We start from the raw sequence: 23,073 nt of genomic DNA on the forward strand, positions 1-23,073 counted from the left end.
TTACCCCTCAGCACCCTGGGAAGCCTCTACATAGCAGAGACCAACAGGAAATCCTCTGCTCCGATGCTTCAGTCAACCTATACCTACATAATTCAGGACAACTGAGTAAAAATTTTAGAAGTAACGTTTTAAGACTTTCCTTCCTGCAATACTTTTTAAAAGGAGAGCAGAGCAGTCTGGGGCTGGCCCAGCAGCAGCCTGGAGGTGGGGAGGAGCAACTGGAAGTGACTTGATTTCCCTCAAGCTCTTTGAGTCCGGGCATTGGGTTTATGTGGGGAACTGTTCCACTACTGGACCAAGAAGCGAGTTACTGAACGGTGACCTCATCTTATATTTCATAGTACGTGTGTCATATAAGCAGTCCGTGCAGGGGAACAATTTCCTGTAAACATTTACAATGATTTGAGGCACCAGGGCCAGTCCCCAGCGATTCTGGGAAAGACTTTTTTTAAAAAGGAAATGAGGAAAGAAGGAACCTCAGCCTTGATTGTGCATAGGACACAGTAATTACACGTCAAGGTCAGAACCCGGTGAGCGTCAACCTCGGACCAGCAATTTTCTGGGAAGACACGGAGCTGAGTTTCAGCAGGATGGTTGGGAGCTGAGTTTCTGCTGGGTTTGAAACGACCTCCCTGTTACCCTCCCTGATGAGTGACCACTTCTCAGCAGGCCCCAGAGCCAACCAGAGCCACCCTCCAACAGCTCCATGGCAGCTTCTCCCTCTAAGACCCGTTTCCATATTTTGGAAGGAGAAACGGCAAACCTCCTTTGGCACTTCTGAGGGATAATGAATGTTGGGGTCCGTGCACCATCAGATGAAGGCGTTATCTACAGGAGGGGCCTGCTGGGATGGGGGTTCACAGAGCCCTGAGAGGAGGGCCTAACGGAGGGTCAGTGTCAGGGGTTTTGGGTTAACCAAGACCCAGATGAAGGGTCCAAGGTCCAAGGAGCCAGGGAAGCATAAGCACCAAAGATGTGAAGAGGAAATTTGCCAGTTTAGTTTTATTTGGAAAAATCAATTGTTATTTTATGGTAAAGCATTCTTTTATTTTTTATTGGAGTACAGTTGTTTTACAATTTTGTGTTTGTTTCCTGTTCTGTATCAAAGTGAATCAGCCATACTTATACGCATACCCCTCTCCCTTGGAGTTCCTTCCCATTTAGGTCACCACAGAGCCCTGAGTAGACTTCTCCGTCTATGCAGTCGGTTCTCAGTGGCTCTCTGCGTTATACTGTGGCGTATACATGTCAGTGTCAGTCCCCCAGTCCATGCCACCTCCCCTTCCCTGCTTGGGGTCCGTATGTTTGTCCTCTATATCTGTATCGCTATCTCTGCTTTGCAAATAAGTTCACCTATAGCGTTTTTCTAGAATCCACATATATGTGTTAATATACAATATTTGTTTTTCTCTTTCTGGCTTGCTTTATTCTGTCTGACACACTCTAGTCAATCCAAGTCTCAACAAATGGTCCAATTTCATTCTTTTTTTATGGTTAAGTAATATTGCATTCTTATTATTTTGACTTTCATAGGTGGGTGAATGAGTGGGAGCCCACGTAACCTTTTTGATGTCTAGGGCCCCTAACGTCTCTCTATGCAACATAGTGGATGCATGTGGTTACTGAGGATGCAAAGTGTGGCTGGTCCAAGTTGAAATGTTCTGTAAATATAGAATATATATAGTCCTTCAATGACTTAATGTGAAAAATGGGATGTCAGGTATCTCATGAATAACTTTGAAATTGGCTATCAGTTGAAATGATATTTTTAATACAGTATTGAGTTAACTAAAATATATTGTTAAAATTAATTTCACCTGGATTTTAAAATTTGGCTTCTCAAAAATTAAAAATGACCCATATGTCTCACCATGATGGCTATTGGACAGCATGGCCCTAGAAATTTAAATCCAGCCCTGATAGGGCTGGTATAGCAATAAGATGAGTACATGGTCTTACAGATGAGTTTTGCAAATGATAGACTTTTGCTTGGACTTACTCTTACTAATAGAGGTTGGAATTCTAGACCTTTATCCAAATGATAGCTCTTCAAGATGGCTCTAGGTCCAAGCAACCCATCCTCATTTCATAACTTTTTGACTTTGGACAAGTATTTAATCTCTGAGCCTTGGCATTCTCATCTGTTAAGTCATTACAGTACAACCTTACAGGGCTGTCAGGAGGTTACAAAAGATGATGTGTGTGTGGTACCCAGTTTAGCACTTGGCACGTTGAAGGGACTCTCCAACAGCCACCAGCACAAGAGTGGTTCCACCTCGTGGCCACACCCAAGAGGAGGGAGGAGGAGAACACAGCATGACTTTGACGTTCAGTAGGTGCTGCATCTGTGCTTGGAGAACTAAATTCGTGTGGTAGCTGAGAACTCAGGGATTTATCATAAACCACAGCTGACTCATTCCACACCCACGTCAGTCCCTGTCTCCAGCCCACATCCAGATGTCAGACCCTCACTCAGGAGGCAGCAGGGAAACACCTGTGAGGCTGGCTCAGACCCTCAGAGCTATAAACATCCTGACACTTGCAGGCAAGCATGCCTCCTGACAGCTGTTGTCCGAATATAAGATCAGCCAGCCAGGATGTGAGCAAGGACCAGCTCCTCTCTGCTGAGCTCGCCTCCGATGCCCCCCAAACTGAACAACCTGGTTGTCATCCTTCATTTCCAGCCCTCCCACCTCTGATTTATTCACCAATACTTACTATGTAGAAATCCCTTCTACTACTTCCTGCCACATTGTCTCCAACCCCAGCTCCTTTGGGATTTAAGCGTTTCTTGGACAAGGTAGACTATTTTATAGTTGGATAGTTGCTGCTATGGAAGCAAAAGATATCTTCCTAGAACTTCCACTGTGGATCCCAGGTCTTTCCCCTGGAGTCACACAAAAAATTTAAATCGCCACCTTCTACCACAATACCCATTCCTAGGAAAGTAAATCTCCACTAATTTACCTCTAAGTATAATCTAGCTCGGCACCCCACTCCAGTACTCTCGCCTGGAAAAACCCATGGATGGAGGAGCCTGGTAGGCTGCAATCCATGGGGTCACTAAGAGTTGAACACAACTGAGTGACTTCACTTTCACTTTTCCCTTTCACGCATTGGAGAAGGAAATGGCAACCCATTCCAGTGTTCTTGCTTGGAGAATCCCAGGGAAGGGGGAGCCTGGTGGGCTTCCGTCTGTGGGGTCGCACAGAGTCAGACATGACTGAAGTGACTTAGCAGCGGCAGCATAATCTAGCACTTGTCTTCATAAAACATTATGCCAAGAGAACGAAGCCAGACATAAAAGGTCACATATTGTATACAGTGAGTCCCCTACAGATGAACCTTCAAGTGTCGAAGCTTCCAAGATGCGCACGTGCATTCTCTCGAGGGCAGGTCTGAGTGAAACTGCAGCCTGCACTCCGTCTCCTACTGCTGATGGCCCTTCAGCTCTGCTGTCTCCCACCTCGTCCCCCTCCTCCAGTCAGTACCTCTTCTATCCTGTTCGCTCGATGCCCCAGTCCCTGTATGCCGGCTCTTGTGCTGTACTATTGTACTTTTCAAAGTACTGTACGATTAAAATGTTTTCCTCTATTTTTTGTGTTCGTTTTTATGTATTATGTGTGTGAAAAGTATTATAAATGTCTGACAGTACACGGTGTGTAGCCAATTGTGTTAGTTGGGTGCCTAGGCTAACTTTGTTGGACTTAGGAACAAACTGGACTTACGAATGCACTCTTGGAATGGGACTCGTTTATGTGTAGGGGACTTTCTGTAATTCCAGGTACATGAAATGTCCAGAATCAGCAAATCCACAGAGAGAGAAAATGGATCAGCGATTGCCTGGACCTGAAGGTGGAGTGGGAGTGGCTATGAATACACGTGGTGTTTCTTTTGGTTGATGAAAATGTTCTGAAATTAGAGGTGTTGATTACAAAACCCTGTGACTATATGAAACCCCATTAAATTGTACACTGCAAAAGGGTGGATTTTATGATATAGGAATTATTTCACAATAAGAAAAAGAAACATTTAATAAAGCGGTTTTTGGATTCAGATGGCTTCTACCAGCCGTGTCTTCTCAGGCCTGACCCCACCCCTGGCTGCTGTGTGGCCGAGGTGGCTTCTCTGTGATGTCTCTAAACTGTTGGCACTTGGAGGCAATGACAGAAACTGGTTCAATCCCCGGGCTCACTGCTTACTGGAGTTGTGTCTTTGGGTATGTTACTTAACTTGTCTTGGCCTTTCCCCTCATCTGAAAAATGGACTTTTGTGAGACTAACTTAATGAGACCTTATATATGAAGTGCTTGGCTCAATGCCTAGAATATTAAAAGTTTCCCAATAGGTATAAGAAAGAAAATTGAGGAAATGCATCAACCTCACCCCTCTTTTTTCTCCCAAGCTATTGCCGTTGCTTCCTTGTTCTCCTGGAGCCCTTGATCAACAAGCCTGGGATCAACCTCAGTGACTTCCTTGGGTCCTAGAGCCTCTGTTTGTGGCCCCAGCACAAGGTGCTCTTTCCCTCATCCCACTTTGTTCCTGGGTCTACCTTTCTCCTGATCTCTTGCTTGTTGTTGCTATTCAGTTGCTAAGTCGTGTCCAACTCTTTTGCCACCCCATGGACTGTAGCCAGCCAGGCTCCTCTGTCCATGGGATTTCCCAGGCAGGAATACTAGAGGGGGTTCCCATTCCCTTCTCCAGGGGAATCTTCCTGATCCAGGAATTGAATCTGCGTCTCCTCCATTGGCAGGCTGATTCTTTACCACTGGGCCAACAGGGAAGCCCCATCTCCTGCTTAGTCTCCCATTCTTGGCCGCACTTAGGCCTGGATGTAAACAGCTGCTCCAGTGCGGCCCCTTGATTCTTGACCTTGGCCACTTGTTCTGCTTCCAGGTGAAGCTCCAGGTCCCTAATTCAGTTCTCATCAGCCCTGACTCCCCACCACCTCCCATGAAAGACATCAGAGGGTTTCGATGACATTAGGATTGTAGAAACTATACTTTTCATGAAGTTTCCCCCAACTCAAGTTCAAATTAAATGTCATAATTTTCAATCTCCAGCTATTATGTTGAATCCTGAAATGTAATAGGATCTGATAACTTGGAGAGCTTTTATAAAGGGAAACTTAAAAATGATCAGCTTAACTTGGAAGATATTAATACAAGATAAGTGGGAGGTCATCTTCCTGAGATCGTGGGAAAGTCAGACGTGAGATCAAGTTTAATCAGCTTCAGGAGTGAATGAGAAAACAAAATATCTTTCATACCCATTCCTTTGCAGGCTTTGTTCAGCTTTTTGGCATCTCGATCGGCATCAAAACGCTGATGACTTTTTGCTTTGGTATCTCGACCGGCATCCAAGCCCTGATGACTTTTCCCTTTGGCCTAGAAGAAAAAATAATTGCAAAGGTGAGTGGACAATTTGTTGTTGCTGTTGTTCAGTTATTAAGTTGTGTCTGACTCTTTGGGCATTAAAAATGATCTCTGGCTGAAACTGGCAGCGAAAAGGAAGACCAAGCAGACACCCAGATGAGGGAACAGCTGCCGCTGTACACACGGGTACATGTGGAAATCAGCTGGGGAAGCTCTGGCTGCAGAGGGACGGCTGGTACCTCCTGGAGCCAGCTGGACTCGGATGCCCACAGAGAATGGGCCCGTTTGTTCCCAGGGACAATCAGCCCGGTCAGCTCTGGGAGGAGTGATTTTCTCACCGACTCATCCTCTGTGTGTCTGTCTCTGAAACAGAGAGTAATACAGTGGGCCAGTGTCTTGGAATGCTGGTTTTTCCCCTTTGCCTCGAGACACAGCCTGTCTAGGGAATAGTTGCTGCCTGCCAGAAACTGAGGATTCTAGGATCTTATTACAGATCCATTCTGTAAGCTGGGGTAAAGCTTTACCATTCACACAATGAGAGACATACTATTTAATTTGTCAGATACAACCCTATGGAATAAAACAGAGGTATTGGTTTTTACTGATCCTTGGGAAGAGAAAGTTCTGTATGCATACTAATCTAATGTTTCCCATATTTTAGTCACTGGTATAGTATATCCACTAAATGTCCACAGCTATCTAGGTCTACATCATTATTGCTTATTATTTTTCTCTCAATTGACCTAGTTTGTTTTGCTTAAAGTTATTTTTCAGAAAGAAACTTTCTGTTAGCAGTGAAGTGGAAAACCAGTGTTGCTTGCTTAAACAGAAGGTAAGCATAAAAAATCAGTGCACCGCTATTAAAAATTTAAAGATGAGGTTAATTGCAGTAGCTTTGAACACACCCTGGCTTTTCTCAGCTCTTTGTCTCTCCTCAGAGACCTTCTTTAATGACAAGTGTCACTTATTTGCCATCCTCCCGGGAAAGTGGGCTTAAGTGTTACTGTCTACACGCCCCTCCTTTCATTTCCGTGGGTGCCTATTGGGAATGAGCAGCAAACCGCATAAAGCACAGAGAAGGAGTTGCGTTCATCTGCCTGGCAGCTCTGCGCCCTCTGAGAACTTCCCCTCCCCTATGCCATGCTGTCTCACCGGGGATGTCAGTCACAAGGCTCGAGCCCCGTTGTCCTGCCCTTGGGTGGACACGTACCCTGTCACTCAGGCAGTAGTGACTGGTTCCGGAGTGGGGATATAATCCAAGCAGGATCAATTAGAATTTTTCCTGCTTCGATATATGGATACTGGGAGAGACATGTCTCTCCCTGCCGGGTTTGCTAAGCTGACTGAGCATAAGTGTAGGGTGTGTTGGTGGCCATGTTGTCCACTCCATGAAGGAAGCATGGGTTCAGTACGAAGCAAAGCAGAGGCAATAAGAGTGGAGATACGGAGAGAGAGAGAGAGAGAATAAAACTAGGGACTGGAGGAGGGCTGACTTTTAGGTTTTGGTTCATGGAGAATCATATAATTTTAGAGCCGAAGGGATATCAGGACTCCCCCCATTGCCTTTTGGAATGTAGTGTATAGCCCATCTCCCCCCAGCTCCCTATATTTTGACCCCGTGTGACATGAGGGATCTTAGTTTCCCAACCAGGGATCGAACCCACGCCCCCTGCAGTAGAAGCACTGTCTCTTAACCCCTGGACCTTTAGGGAAGTCCCACCTGGCCCTTCTTAAAGTATCTATTCCTGAAACAAGCTGGAGAGGGACTCATATTTGTTGAGCACCTGCCACATGCTAGATGACTCCCTCACTGACAGACCTTTCTTCATGGGGGAGAGTAGGCGTTAGTCGTCTGGTTTGCAGAGGAGGAAGCCGGGGTCCACGCAGATCAGAGCATCTATCTGTGGTCTTGCAGGATGCATGTGTGTACCAGCTCAGTTTGTCTCCTAAAGCCCATGCTCTTGTGTCTCCTGCACCAACCTCCGTGTGTGCATGCTGTCACTTCAGTCGTATCCAACTCTGTGCAACCCCATAGACTGTAGCCTTTCAGTCTCCTCTGTCCATGGAATTTTCCAGGCAAGAATACCAGAATGGGTTGCCACACCCTCCTCCAGGGGATCTCCCCAATCCAGGGATCAAACCCATGGCATCTCCTGTGTCTTCTGCATCATTCTTTACTGCTGAGCCACCTAGGAAGCCCTGCACCATCCTGCCTCACTTCTAATTATGACTGGTACCTTCACATTCAGTGGAGGGATGGTGCGTCCCATTTTCCTTTCCCAATCTTTTGTCAGCTGTAAGAAAACTATCTGGGACTTAGGAAGGCTTGTTGGCAGGACCAGAAATATGATTTGTGGAGCTCAGTGCAAAATGAAAATGTAGGGCTCTTTGTTCAAACGCGATTGAGAATTTTAAATGCTGTCAAAGCATTAAACCCCAAGAGCAGGGCCTTTGTAAGTGCCCAGGCTGCACGCTGACCAGGCTCACCCTGCTCTTTGATCACATTCTTAAAGGACTGGTTCTCTGGGTGTGGGAGTGTGGGAAGGAGCAATCTCAAAGAAGTACACGTGTCTCTGCTTTTCATCAGGAGTATTATGGGCGGCTCAGGAAGTGAGGTAGAGTTGAACCAGAACAGCAGAAATCTCCTAGTAACAGGCTGATTCATAAACAGTTCTGTAGGTCACTTTAGTTTCATCCATGAAAGAATTCAGTGGAACTCTGATTATCTATCCCACTTCCCAACTGACAAGTTGAAACAGAGACGGGGACTCTGTGAATGGTTCTGGTTATTCCTGAAGGTCCTGGCCGAGGGGCGGTGAGGGTGGGGAGGGGTCCAGGTGGGTTTACGCTTGCCCAGCTCTGTGCTGGCAGGCTGCTTCGCCCCCAGGGGAAGACATTTTCCTCATTGGCACAAAGATGCTGCCAGGGCTTGCAGAAGCCATGAGGAGACTTGTTCAAGATCCCCAGGCCAGGTAACTGCAGAATTGGAGCCAGGGCTTTAACCAGGACTGTCTGGTAGTCAGCTACGGAATGCCATTCAGCTCTGTTTTAGTAAGTTGGTTCCATGATACAAATATCATGGAGTTGTAAGAGGGGAGGGATGTGACAAGGAACCTCTGAACAGGGGCAGTTTGTTCATCCAAGACCAAAAAAGTAAAAATAAGTGTCCTTTAGGCCAAAATAATATTGATGTCTGGGCAAGGTGGGGGGACCATGGTGGAGGGGAAAGGAGGCTGGTGGAGGGTGTGCATTGGGAGAGGGTTGAGCCACGTGTCAGGAATAAAGATGATGTTGAGGCTTCATTTTTTCCATTACAGCTAATGCAGCGTGTAAGTCTCTATCAGATGTATGACTCTCAGCAGGGCAGGATAAAGTAACTGCCCACTTCTAGGAATGACTCTTAGTCGTCTTTCCTTATCAGAAGCGAATCCCACCTTGTTCCTAGTTGTTTAGTCACTCAGGCATGTCCAACTGTAGCCCGCCAGGCTCCTCTGTCCATGGGGTTCTCCAGGCAAGAATACTGGTGTGGGTTGCCGTTTCCTTCTCCAGGAGATCTTCCCAACCCAGGGATCGAACCCATGTATCCTGCATTGGAAGGCAGATTCTAACAGCAGGATAGTTGATGTCAGAGGGAAGGAATTGTGTTTTGTGATTTTAAAAAGAAAAAAAGAAAAAGAAAACAGTCTGTTTGGAAGGAATCTTCCCCTCGGCACAGCCAGGACTGCATCTACAATGGCTGCATTCATCAGCCATGGCCAGTGTTGATGCAAAGGCTGTCCTTGGCTTGTTCCGATGAGCCCGGTAACAGCTTCTCCGGAATGCACATGGAGCAGACATTCGTCCTCCATGGTTCATTGTTAATGGGCCAGGCAGCTGACTCTCGGGCCTCAGGCCAATTTGCTCATCAGAAGATTTTGTTTTGAAACCACTGAGCAGAACTTCCATACAAAGCAGGACTGCTGGAATGTGAACCAGACACAAAATGGCAATGCAGGAGACCCCAGGATGGGAACGAAAGGTTGAGTTTGTGAGGACTGAGGCAAACACATGGTTATTCTACCTGCTTTTTACTACAAGGCATCACAGAGCTGGGGCAACATTCCTTTTTTGTTTTGTTTTTTCTAAATAGCATTTTCACTGACACTCAGGAGACACATAAAAAAGACATGATGCTGGATCTTAATGAAAATGATTACAGAGTCTGGGTTTGAGGCCACATAGATTCAAGTTTGAATGTGGTCCTGCCCCTCTGCGGTCATGTGAACTTGAGCCAGTTAAACTCTAAGCCACTATTTCCTCATCTGTAAAATGGGGGTAATGTCTGCCTTCTGGAATCAGAGACTTACTTGAGATAACATTTCCAGTGCCAGATAATTAGACAAGCCACAGACACGTTAGTCCTATCTCTGTTACTTTGGGCAAACTTTTTTTTTTTTTTTTTGTCTTACAGTGATAGTTAGGCTTTCAATTCTGTGTATTTTGACTTGGCAAATTTGGAAGGTATACACATATTTTCTTGAAATTATGAGATTCTGTTATCTATCTATTCATCCATCCGTCTATTATCTATCTTGCAATGCCCCAGAAGACATCACGTTTATAATAAGTAGCCACTGAGGATATGTTAATGGGCTTCCCTGGTTGCTCAGTGGTAAAAAAAAATCCTCCTGCAATATAGGAGACACAGGAGACACGGGTTAACCCCTGGGTTGGAAAGATCCCCTGGAGGGGGGTATGACATTCCACTCCAGTACTCTTGACTGGAGAACCCCATGGACAGAGGAGCCTGGCAGGCTGCAGTCCATGGGGTTGCAAAGAGCTGGACAAAACTGAAATGACTTAGCACACATGTACAGGGATATAATAGTCAACTTTAAGTACACAGCTTTCTAGTCAGACTGGATTTGAATCCCACGGGGACTGCTTATTTCCTCGGTGACCTTGGGCAAGTTTGGGAAACTCTCTGTGCTGTGGCTTCCTCACGGCGAAAAGCAGATAATATTGCCTACCTCATAGGTCTCCTGTGAGGCTTCAAATAAGTCATTCATGCAAAGCATCTGAAAGGAAGCCTAGCAGAGGGCATGTGTTCAATAAATGTAAAAAATATTTGTCGAAGGCAGATCAGCCATGACCTTCTAGAATATTCTAAACCTTTCCTGCTTGAGGGGTTTTCACCTTGTAAGTGGCTCTCAAAGGATCAGTTTTTCACTCATCACCTGCAGTGTGGCTCCAGAGTTCTAAGCATGCACTTCACTGGGGGCGGTAAAGTGGTTTAAAATTCAGGCTGTGTGGAGTCCAGGTGATCCGGGCTGACACCACAACCACATTCTGGCCAGCATGACAGTTTGCACCCACTGGGTGTGAGGGTCCAATTGAGACACAAGGCTGGTGCAGAGCCAACCATCGCACTGCTCAGTCCAGGCTCAAAATGAAGCAAATGCTTCTAACACTACATAGAACACTGCCTGGTACGTGATTCCTCTGGGAGATTTTTGTTGTTTTCTTTCTTGTCTACTTGTCACTTTTCTGTGTTTTCATGTCCTTGCATCTCATACAGGGACACCAAGGATCCATTTTTCTGGAGGAAGGATGCAAAGAAAGTAAATTGATTCTAGGAGCCTAGGAAGCAGTGCCACCTGGGCAGAAAAAATGTTGAAAACATCACTCCAAAATGACTCAGGTTTAGCACATTGATTGCCCAGGAGGAAAGGTAGCTCTCTATTGAGTTCTGACATCTTTATCGAGTTTTGATATCTCTATTGAGTTTCGATACCCCCAGCCAGAAGGATGGAGGGGAGGAACAGACTTCCAAAGGCTTCTGACCCTGTGCAGTTCAAGCAAGGCTTAACTCCTATGATCAAGAGGGAATATTTTACGAACTCTTCCTCCAGCTCCTAGCAAACTCTGGCGATGGAGCGTGTTAAAACAAGGGATATGGTTTTGCAAATTGGTTGCTTTATGCATTATATCATAACTAAGATTTTCCAGATAGGTCACCCAGCCCGAGTACACTCATATTTAAATACACTCCTACTTATCAGTAGGTGTAACCTGCTTAGGTGACCTGCTCTTCTATTTGATTAACATCCAGACTGGAAAATTAGAATACACTGTCTCGTGAGAGACACGTGAATTCATTGAAAAGCAATGCACTGTAGGCAAATTAGACTATCCTCTAGCAGTTCCTCCCCTTTCACCGGCTCTCTCGCCTCCCTTCTCTTTTTCCTTTTCCTTCTTCCCCTTTCTCCTTCCTCCTCCTATTTTTCTTCCCTCCTCTTCCTTCAACAAACAAGCATTGAAGATCTGTTATGTGGCAAGCACTACCCCAGGTGAGGGGGACTCAATGGGTCTGTTAACTGTAGCCCCCTCCCTCAGGGAAATAAACACAGAAATAGATCAATGACCATTGCGTTACGATATGGTAAGCACTCTGGCTGCAGAAAGCTGAGAGGAGAAAGAGGAATTTCTATGGAGAAGTTGACATTTGTGCTGGCTCTTCAAAGATGAATAGGAGTTAGGCAAGTGCAAAAAGGGTGGAAGGGGAAGGGTGGAAATGGAAAAAAAGGGACAGTCCAGGGAGAAACTAGAGCATGGTGCTTCCTGGGTCTGTGTGCGTGCGTGCTTACTGGGACCCGTGACAGCGCTCTGCAGAACAGGCATGATCTGGATGTGACATAAGACATAATGTGAACTTGGGAGTCAGTCCCTCTGTGCTCAGTTACTCTTTGCCCCTTGCCGGTTGTAGGCCTGCTAGCAAGCTGACCCATCTGTCCGAGCCTTTGTTGTCACATCTTCACGGCGGTGCGGCACCAGCTCACTGTAGCGTGCGCTTTAGCTGTGGTCGTGTTCATGCCAGTCACAACATGCCAAGTGACAGTCAGCACACGGATGGTGGCACGTAGGAGGTGGGGTGCTGGGTGACAGAAGGATGTCAGGGTCATTTGTAAACTCTGAAATATTATCAAAAGGTAATGGGAGTGGCATTTGGATTGTTTGCTCTTTCCAGCACTGGCCTCCAGAAGCCTTCACTGTCTGCAGTCTGCTGGGTAAATATTTAAAAGTGGTTGCTTGGTATCCAGACTCTGAGACAGGAAGTCTCCGAGGTTGAGCTGGGGAGCAGAGGGCAGAGGGCTCACTGTACACTGATCTGAAGAGGCCTGCTGTGTGAGCTGACGTGGAATCAGGAGGAGATGGAGAAGACTAGTAACAAGGGGTGGTATTAGAGCTACAGCTAAGCAATGGCCCGGGCTTATTAAACAGGAGCAAAACGAAGGCTGGGCTGGGGAGAGCCTCAGACACGCCTGCACTCTCCTCAGCTTTAGCAAGACCATTGCCATGCCTGTTTATGGTACCTTGAGTGAATGTTGGCCATTTGGGCTAAACTTGTCTTGTATAGAGTTGGGGCAACTGAGGTTCACTTTGGGTCAGAAACTTCTTTCTGATCACATAGGTAACTGCCCCACCCTCCACCCTGCTTCAAGATATCTGCCTTTGAACCTGGTGTGATGCTGGTTCTCTCCTTATCCTTTCGAAGTCTCTGTTTTCCCATCTGCAAGATGATAATAATAGTATCTCTCTCTTGTGGGTTGTTAGAAGGATATGGGTCAAAAGTGTTTAGCAGGATACTTGGCACATGGTAAGGGCTCAGTGTTATTTTTAGCACTTCCTTCTATCTTGACCTGGTTCCTGCTGTGTTGAACAAGCCCCTGACATGGTGCCTTGTATGCCAGCTTTAAAATAGCTCATTACATAATTTTGTCCAGAAACCATTTTGTACTTGTAGCTAAGTAGTAGCAGGAGCTGAGGGTTTAAGAGAAATTTATGGGAAAAACACTTCAAATTGAGAATGACAGCTGAATATAACACACTTACTACATGCCAGGCACAGGTCCAAACAATTTACATATACTCACTCAGTCTTCACAACAACCCTATGAAGGAAGTATTGTTACCTCCTATTTTGCAGATGAGGAAACCATAGCAGAGAGGTTAATTAAATTGCCTGAGGTCACACAGCTAGTAAGTGATGGAATTCAAACCTACACAGTCTGGATCCAGAAACTCTACTGTTGACTTCTCATCAACCAATTTTTTGTCCCTGTCAAAATTGTTCATTAAAAAAAATTTAATGGTAGAAAAGCTCATTTCTACTCTTAAAATTCTAGTTTTTTAAAATAGAAACATCAGTGGAAGCCTGTGACTGGTCTGCTGACCAGGGAAGCTGAGGACCATGTGCATGGCCATGGGGTCAATAAATGTTCCAGATGATGAGTCAATAGGAAATGAAATGAAAAATAAAGGCCAGTTATCACTATTTGCAAGGCAAAGGGGGAAGCCTCTCCCAGGGCAAAGTGTGTGTGCAGGGCAGACGTTATTGTCAAACTCTGCTCCCAATATTCCTCCTGAGTCAAATGGAATTGTATTTTCAGCTTCTTTTCTGTAAAGTGGGACCAATACCTACCGTACCCAGCAGAGTCTCAGGAAGATAAAATAAGACAAATGGTGTTCACAGTGACAATGTGAATATCATTCATCATAGCCAGGATCTAGAAACAACCTATGGGACTTCCCTGGTGGCTCAGATGGTAAAGAATCTGCCTGCAGTGCAGGAGACCTGGGTTCAATCCCTGGGTTGGGAAGATCCCATGAAGAAAGAAATGGCAACCAACTCCAGTATTCTTGCCTGGAGAATTCCATTGACAGAGAAACTTGGCAGGCTTCAATTCATGGAGCTGCCAAGAGTCAGACATTACTGAACGACTAACAATTTCACTTTTCATGTGTGCGTCAATGGATGAATAGATAAAGAAGATGTGGCAGCTAGCTAGCTAGCTAGCTAGACAGATTTTATGTCAAATATATATATATATATAATGGGATATTAATCAGCCATGAGAAAGAAGGAAATCCTGTTATTTGCAACGACATGGATGGATATGGATCTTGAGGGCATTATACTAAGTGAAATAAGTCAGAGAAAGACAAATACTATATGATATCACTTATATGTGGAATCTGAAAAAGCTGATAGAAGCAAACACTAGAATGGCAGTTTCCATGGACCAGGGCAAAAGGAAAGAGGTTAGCTAAAGCGTACTAAAACTCGCAGTTGTAAGATGAATAAGTTCTGGGGATCTAATGTATACCATAGTGGTTATAGTTAAATAATACTGTATTATATACTTGAAAGCTGCCAAGAAAGTATCTTAAATGTCCTCACCACGAAAAAGAAATGGTAACTACATGCCATGCTGCAGGTGTAAGCTAATGTTGTGCTGGTAATCATTTTGCAATATGTAAGTGTATCAAGTCAACACATGGTACACTTTAAACTTACATAGATAGTATATTAAAAAGCAGAGACATTACTTTGCCAACAAAGGTCCGTCTAGTCAAGGCTATGGTTTTTCCTGTGGTCATGTATGTATGTGAGAGTTGGACTGTGAAGAAAGCTGATCGCCGAAGAATTGATGCTTTTGAACTGTGGTGTTAGATAAGACTCTTGAGAGTCCCTTGGACTGCAAGGAGATCCAACCAGTCCATTCTAAAGGAGATCAATCCTGGGTGTTCATTGGAAGGACTGATGCTAAAGCTGAAACTGCAATACTTTGGCCACCTCATGCGACGAGTTGACTCTCTGGAAAAGACTCTGATGCTGGGAGGGATTGGGGGCGGGAGGAGAAGGGGACAACAGAGAATGAGGTGGCTGGATGGCATCACCGACTTGATGGACATGAGTTTGAGTGAACTCCGGGAGTTGGTGATGGACAGGGAGGCGTGGCGTGCTGTGATTCATGGGGTTGTAAAGAGTTGGACACGACTGAGCGACTGAACTGAACTGAACTGAACTGATACATCAGTTTATTTCAATAAAGCTGGAGGGACTTCCCTGGAGGTCCCGTGATTAAGACTCTTATGCTTCCACTGCAGGGAACACAGGTTCAGTGCCTGACTGGGGAACTAAGATCCCACATGTCACCACAGCATAGACATAAATAAACAGCAAAGATTACGTTTTTTAAAAAAATAAAACTGGGGAAAGAAAGAGAACATGTGAGGACTGGGAAGAGCGCTTTCATTACAGTGATCAGAGTTGGCCAGGGAGGGACTGACTTTTCTGACCTGCTCCAACAGGCTCTCGGGACTCTTTCTCCTCTCCCCATCTCATTCCAAGTCTTCCAGTTACCCCTTTTCCTGCGACTAAGACATCTTGCCATAGGGATCATCGTTCGAGGACCACAGTGTGCCAGGGAACTGAATTTTAGTAGAGGCATTGTGAAGACTGAGAAGGCATGAGGCCAGCCACAGGACCAGTTTCTGATGTTTGCCCCCTTGGGGTGACTGCTTACCAGCCTGATGAACTGTCAAACATTCTCACAGGTAAAAGGTCACCTCTCTCTGCCTGACAGAATCTATGCAAAAATGACTGCTGGTTTGTCTTACTAGCCAGGGGCCTGTCCGTGTGAGGTACGGGAAGCAGAGGGCGGATTCTGTGATGGATGGATTCCTCCCTGTCCCGCCTGAGTCTGCGGAGGGCCAGAGGAGCTTAGAAACTGACAGCATGGAGCCTCGTGTCCCTTTGTTCTTTAAACACCTGGTGCCCACTGTTGTTTCTATGGGCAACGGAGGAGAATGGGTCTACTTAAGGAAATTTACTGAAGCCTCATCTTCTCTCTGAAACTGTCCTGACCTTCCTGGAAAGAAATGAGCATTTTCTGCCAGTGTTGAGCTGGCATTGAGGCAAACAACCATTTCACTACCCAAGATGGAGGGTTTCTGGGAAATCCTGGGTTTTCAGTGCTAACACTAGGATAGTCCAGGTGAACCAGGATGGGTAGTCACCCTAGCTGAAACTGACTGTGCAAGTTTGCAATAGCCAGCATGTGCACACACAAATGACTGAGTCCTATTAAATCTGAATCATTAAGATATATGTATATACTAAGTATGGGCTTCCCAGGTGGCTCAGTGGTAAAGAATCTGCCTGCCAATGTATAGGAAATGTGGTTTTGATCTCTGGGTTGAGAAAGATCCCCTACAGAAGGAAATGGCAATCCACTCCAGTAACATTGCCTGGATAATCCCATGGACAGATGAGCCTGGAAGGTTGCAGTCCATGGGGTTACAGAGTCAGACAGGACTAAGTGACTGAGCATGCATGCGGATATATGAGGTATAGGTATTTTAAAAACTCTCCAGATAATTCTAATGTGCAACCAAGGATGAAAACCACTGGTCTCATAAAAATTAAGAAATTTCCAACTGACATTTCAATGAATGAGAAAGCTTAAAAAATATATACACTGAGTGTTTGTACAAGGAAGAAATCCTAGACTTTAGCCAGGGTGCAAAAGATAAAGGGAAGAGTTTTATCAGAGATTCTTAGGTAGAAATTCAACCAAGGGTTTTTCAAAGTGGATAACATGGAACACTGAAGATATTAAAACCCACTGGATTTCCAACTGGGAGAGGAGTTCCTTTTAAAATTCTCTCTAGATTCTTGTGAGTAGTCAGTCTTTGTCCAGTAATAGTATGTTTTTCACAATTTCCCAGTCCAGGAGCTGGCAAACTATAGACTGGGGCCAAATCCAGTCCATTACCTATTTTTGTAAACAAAGTTTTTATTTATTTAACATAACCAACATGGGACATAACCAACCCACTCGTACCCATTTGGTCAGTGATTGCTCCCACACTACAATAGCATAATTGAGTAGGTGCTTCCCTGGTGGTTCAGCAGTAAAGAACTGGCCTGTAATGCAGTAGACACGGGTTCAATCCCTGGATGGGGAAGATCCCCTGGAGAAGGAAACAGCAACTCACTCCAGTATTCTTGCCTGGGAAATCCCATGGACAGAGGCGCCTGGTGGTCTATAGCTCATGGGGTGGCAAGAGCCGGGCACAACTTAGCAACTAAACCACTACCAACAACAAAGATTATGTGGCCCAGAAAGCCTCAGACAGTTACTTTGTAAACACCTTCTCTATTTTATGCAAACAAGTGTTTTTTATCAGAAAACAAATGACAGAATCTGAGCCTTTGGCTGGCAATAGTGTTTAGTTTGAGTTTAATACACTCTTACTTTTTGTATTTATGTCAACTGATACTAGTTCCCCATTTATGGTATTAATACAAGGTTTCTTTTTAAGATAAATTTGTGTCAAAAAGATGAGTGGATTTAAAGAAAATAGTTAGAACTATTAATAAAACATACGGCACAAATATTTGGAAACATTCCAAAAGGTCACACTTAAGTGTGAAGTCTGGGAAACATTGTTCAATGTATTCAATCACCTCATTTTACAGATACACTGAAGCGGTGGTGAAGTCATCTGCCCAGAGTCTTACTCCATTATGGAAAAAAACTGGATTCCTCTCTCCAAGGACAATGTTCTTTTACCCCTAACTGGCCACTCATTTGTATTTTGAAACCAGTTAGCATGAATGCAAAGTATTGTACTATTTAAAGTCGATGAATTTAGAGCTAGATACCGTCCTGGTGACATTTCCAGATACATTTAGTAGATACTGAGAGGCAATTTGAAACACAACAGAGGGATCATTCACCTCTTTAAACATGAATCTTGGGTGATTAGTGGCATATTGTTTCATTAAGTTGAAACCAAGAAGCCATGATTTCCTTGAAACAATAAGTTTGATTAAAAGTCTTGTTTTTCTGATAATCAAAATCCACTTAAATGCTTGTCAGAACAAAAAGTTAAGCTATTAAATAGAAAAAAACAGCATATATAGTAGTGTACTCTGTTGGGTATATTTTAGCACAGTCTCAATCTTACAAGAATATTTGGTAATTTTTGCCATGCAACTATTCCTCCATTTTAACTAGGACTTGCCATGGCCACATTGACTAATAGCAAAGCTGATTCCTCTGTTCTTAGATCTTCTTTCCACCTGAATCAGCTTTTGAAGTCTATTAGTCTATTATCTATAGACCAGATAGCTAGGAAAGCGTGTTAGGAAACCTTTGAAGCCTGCCAGGCTTCTCTGTCCATGGAATTCTCCAGGCAAGAATTCTGGAATGCGTAGCCATTCCCCTCTCTGGGGGATATTCCCAACCCAGGGATTGAACCCAGGTCTTCTGCATTGCAGGCAGATTCTTTACCGTCTTTACCATCTGAGCCACTAGGGAAGCCATCACTCTGAATGAGTACAAATATTTGCAAGACTGGGCAAATAAGGCTGAAAATAGAAAAATCATCCCCTTGGATCATATCTCAAAATGATATACTTACATAGGCTGCGTGTTTTGAAAAGTAAGTAAGTGAAACTTTTTAGATTTAAAAGGTGATCTTTCTCTTAAATTTGGGGTTTCTGTAAATTTAAATTTTATAGATTGGCATTTTAAGAACAACGTTTAATGAAGATTGGCATTGTTAGGTCATTTTCCAGAAAGACACAATTTCTTAGGCTATGCTCTTTGGGTTATACACCTCAATGTGGTATTTACCATCAAAGGTGACTATGAGGTTGCAACTTGACCTTAAGGAGATGTGAACTTAAGACTCATCAAGGTGGTGGGTGCCATTGTTTCCGAAGGTACTAGCAATACACTCAGAAATGCAAACAATGCGAGAAGCCTACCATGCCCTGTCTCTGGTCTGGAAAGTCTTGCTTTTCAGGAGTTTTAAATCCAAATCAACTTCAACGCTTATCAGAGTAAAAAGTTAAACTATTATTAATAAAGAGAAAAAATACATTGCAGTGTACTCCATTGGGTATATTTAAGCACAGTTTCCATCTTATAAGAATATTTAGTAATTTTACCATGTAGCTATGCCTCCATTTTAACTAGGACTGGCCAGGGTCACACTGATCAGTAGCAAAGCTGATTCCTCCGTTCAGGGGGAGATTGACTGGGGCAAGTCTTTGAGGGGGCTTCACCCAGAGCAGAGGTGAGCAAACTGACTCCTGATTATTTCAGACAGTGTCTTTCCAGATGAGCAGTGTTCATCTAGGCAGGAAAACCAGTAGCTTGACAGTCTTGTTCCTGGGTATTTCTGCAAGGAAACTCTTCTCATTCTGGCTATCAGAACTTAATTAATGAGCTAACGACCTTTGGGGTGGGGGGAACCTCTGCCTCTTGACTGCCGAGGTCCTCAACAGGAGGACAAGGGTCAAGGTTCAAGATGAGTTGGCTTTTGCCCTGCGATAAGAGGGGCAATCAGTGGGAGAGGAGCCTGGACCAGAGGGGCAGGAAGGCATGACTGCTGGTGGAAGCTCAGCCAGATAAGGACATTATCGGGACTTCTCCTGCCCAGCAGCCTCACTTTCCCATTTAAGGTCTGTGTCTCGTGAAGTGGTTCTCAACCGACAAGGAGTGATTTTGCCCCGCTAAGGACATTGGGCAATGTCTAGAGAGTTTTTGGTTGTCACAAATAGGGGATTGTTGGTGGTATCTAGTCACACAGGCCAAGGGACTCTACTAAACATCCTACAGGGCACACAACAACCCCCTGCAGCGAAGAATTACCTGGTTCCAAGTGTCAGTAGTGCTAAGATGTGATCTGTGAAGGGTCTACTGCCCTGATCGCATGGCTGTGGCAGTTCTGTCAACATGTTACCTGAAGGTGCTGAGAAGGCCAAGCTTCTGGTGGTGACACCTAGGTAACAAGGTCCCCAGTCACAAAGAGGGCATTGCTGTGGTGACTTAAAAGAGGGGACTAGAAGTGGACCATGGTGTCTTTCTCTCTTTGATTTTCTTTCAAAGGAACCCAGATGACACATCTGAAAGATGAGTACTGGGATAAGGTAACTAGGAGGAAGAGTTCAAGTTAAAGTTGGTCCCAAGGTAAAAGCCTGATATCCCCACCTGCTTCTTTGTCTGAATCACAGCGTCAGCTGACAGCCCCAGTTGGCAGGTCCTTTGGGAGGCCTTTCAGTACTGTGTTGGGTTGGACAACCCCAAGTTTCTACTAGAGGCAGAACACGATCGGTGTCTCAAAACCAGATTTTGTGTTCTAGGGGAAATGTCTGCTTTGAGGTTGTCCACAGATTGTTTGGGGATTTAGAGGCCATTCTAAAGGAGATCAATCCTGGGTGTTCATTGGAAGGACTGATGCTAAAGCTGAAACTGCAATACTTTGGCCACCTCATGCGACGAGTTGACTCACTGGAAAAGACTCTCATGCTGGGAAAGGTTGGGGGCAAGAGGAGAAGGGGACGACAGAGGATGAGATGGCTGGGTGGCATCACCGACTCTGTGGACATGAGTTTGAGTGAACTCCGGGAGTTGGTGATGGACAGGGAGGCCTGGCGTGCTGTGATTCATGGGGTCGCAGAGAGTCGGACACGACTGAGCGACTGAAATGAACTGAACTGAACTGAACTGAAAGAGTGTTAAACCTTCAGACAGTCAATGACTGCTGTATTGCCTTAACAAAAGTGGACTTGGAGGATAAGGTGGTGATGGGGCGATGATGGCTGTTTCTCAACTATGAAAGGAGCCATGCCTTCAAGAGTGATGAAAAATGAAGCACTTTTCCCATTAGAAAAGAATTGTCCATGTCCTTCTTCTATTGCCAAAGGCTGTTTGTTTCCCCATTCCAGTTCAACGAGCATATAAACTTGGGATTCATTGCTTACAGGAAAAAAGGAAGCGAGTGTACTCTGGGATCCTCCAGAGTCAATAAGTGGGCAGATGGAATTGAAAATTGAAAATATTAGGGGCTTAGAGAATCCCAGGGATAGGGGAGCCTGGTGGGCTTCCGTCTATGGGGTCACACAGAGTCGGACACGACTGAAGTGACGCAGCAGCAGCAGCAGCAGCTGACCCATTGCAGCATTGAGTAGTGCTGTGTATTAGGGCATAACCGACATTTTGTGAACAAGTTCAGATTTGCTGAAAAGGAAACAAGGTGAAAGAGTGAAATTTGCTTTAAGCAGATTTTTGGCTCCTCTAGAATCAAAACAATGAATGCTATTCTTTCCCCTGGTAAGAGAGTTGAAATATGCATTGGATCCAAAATTCTTAATTATTTCTCTAAAATTCTTTTCATCATTTTTGTCTTCCTTTTCATTCCCACCACAATCCAAACCCACATCACCAGAAGGGTGATTTAATCTACTACCTTCCCATCTTCATTCTCATTCTATTTCAATAGTAGTCATATTTGTAGTCATAGTAATATTAATAAAAAACTATAGTTGGGGGTGGGAGGGAGGCTCTAGAGGGAAAGGACATGTGTATATATATAACTGATTCCCTTTGTTGTACAGCAGAAACAACATTGTGAAGCACGTATACTCCGATAAAAGATTAAATAATTAAACTATGACTCTACACTTAAAAACAAAAAACCAGTAGTTACAAGAAAGTAATACTGACAAAGCAATGCCACCCATCCCTAAGAATAGGTGAGGCCAACCTTGGCTAAGGTGAAAGTCCAGGAAATAGGTACATACCCAAGTCAATCAAAATTGTCCTTGGCATTGCATGTATGGATGCTTAGAGAAAACTCTTTTCCTGAGGGTAGTTAATCTGGAGCTATGTGAGGCTGTGGAATTCTCTGTGGTGCCTGAACTGTCTGTGGCCAGGTCTCCCTCTCATCAACTCCTTTTGCCTTCCCCTATTCACAAGGCAAGGTTCATTTTCGACAGGAGAGAATGGGGCCAAGACACAGGAAGGAGAGTGTGTGAGAGAGAGGGGAGAGGGAAGAACACTTACTGACAACGATCTCCCCAGCACTCGGGATGGATCGTGACCCACCACCGTGCTCTTCATCTTTGTCAGTCACTGGTCTTGGAGTGGGCTTTTGACCAATTCCGGCCAATGTGATACAAAGGCATGTCTGCCTGGGGTTTCCCAGAAGATTATCCTCACTGACAGGGGACTGTTTACAGGAAGAGGAACCCACTTTTTCTCTACCCCTTTCCTTCTTACTTGTGACCCTATCCTGTGAGATCGTGAATCTAAACACACACAAGGCCATTCTCTTGCATCCATGAGTGGCGATGTTGCCAGTACCTCGAGGGTGGCAGAATGGAAAGGAAGAGGTACCCTGAGTCCCTAGTGATGGGACTGGACTGCTGAACCAGCCCTGGAGTTCCCTGCATTCAGACTTCCTGTCAGAGTTAATAAATTAAGGTCTTTTATTTAAGCCACTGTCAGTCCAGTGGTTTGTGAACAAATATATACTCACTTAAAAACAAAACAAAAAAACCCCCAGAATTTATACTCACAAAGCACCTCAACCCCAGACTTCTCTCTTGAGTTTCAGATCCAGCTATGTTAGGTATAATACCCAGAGATTTCAAACCCAACGGATCCCCAACCAAATTCATCCTTTCACCTGGCAGACTTGTCCTCACTCCCAGGGGTGCCACCGTCACCCACCGCATTCACAGCCAGGTACCTGGGGGCCCGTGGAGGCTTTCTTGTCCCCCCCTCCCTTATCCTGTCAGTCAGCAAGTTATGTCGGTTTGACCCTCCCGTCTGTTCTTTCCTCTCCAATCCCATTGTCACTGTTTCAGTTCTAGGCAGGGGTTCATCATCTTTCTCCAGGGCCACTGCCTTTCCAGGGCTTTACTTGCCTTTGGTCATGTTTCTCTCCAAACCTTTCTCCACCAGCTTCCAGCATGGTCCATCCATAATGCCCACCTTGTCATCCCCTTGTCTGAGATCGACTGGGGCTTCTCTGTTGCCTAAGATAGTAGTTCTCCAGGTGTGGTGCCTAGACAG

At 44.9% G+C, this 23,073-nt stretch overlaps 1 protein-coding gene across 1 annotated transcript in view; it reads right to left on the reverse strand.

Moving 5' to 3' along the window:
- Positions 1 to 22,851, reverse strand: part of ANXA13 (annexin A13) — a 49,754-nt gene extending 26,903 nt beyond the window's left edge. The window contains exons 1-5 of the mRNA XM_088844578.1: positions 22,685 to 22,851; positions 22,060 to 22,187; positions 19,867 to 19,996; positions 5,614 to 5,737; positions 5,269 to 5,386 (exon numbers count right to left, since the gene is read on the reverse strand). Of these exons, the coding sequence (XP_088700704.1) occupies positions 5,269 to 5,386; positions 5,614 to 5,737; positions 19,867 to 19,996; positions 22,060 to 22,187; positions 22,685 to 22,851 (667 nt within the window). The remainder of the gene's footprint in view (positions 1 to 5,268; positions 5,387 to 5,613; positions 5,738 to 19,866; positions 19,997 to 22,059; positions 22,188 to 22,684) is intronic.
- Between the last annotated feature and the right edge of the window lie 222 nt (positions 22,852 to 23,073).

This window comes from Moschus berezovskii, chromosome 16 (genome assembly GCF_049115385.1).
Source record: "Moschus berezovskii isolate FMDL1 chromosome 16, NW_MosBer_1.0, whole genome shotgun sequence".
Lineage (NCBI taxonomy): Eukaryota > Metazoa > Chordata > Mammalia > Artiodactyla > Moschidae > Moschus > Moschus berezovskii.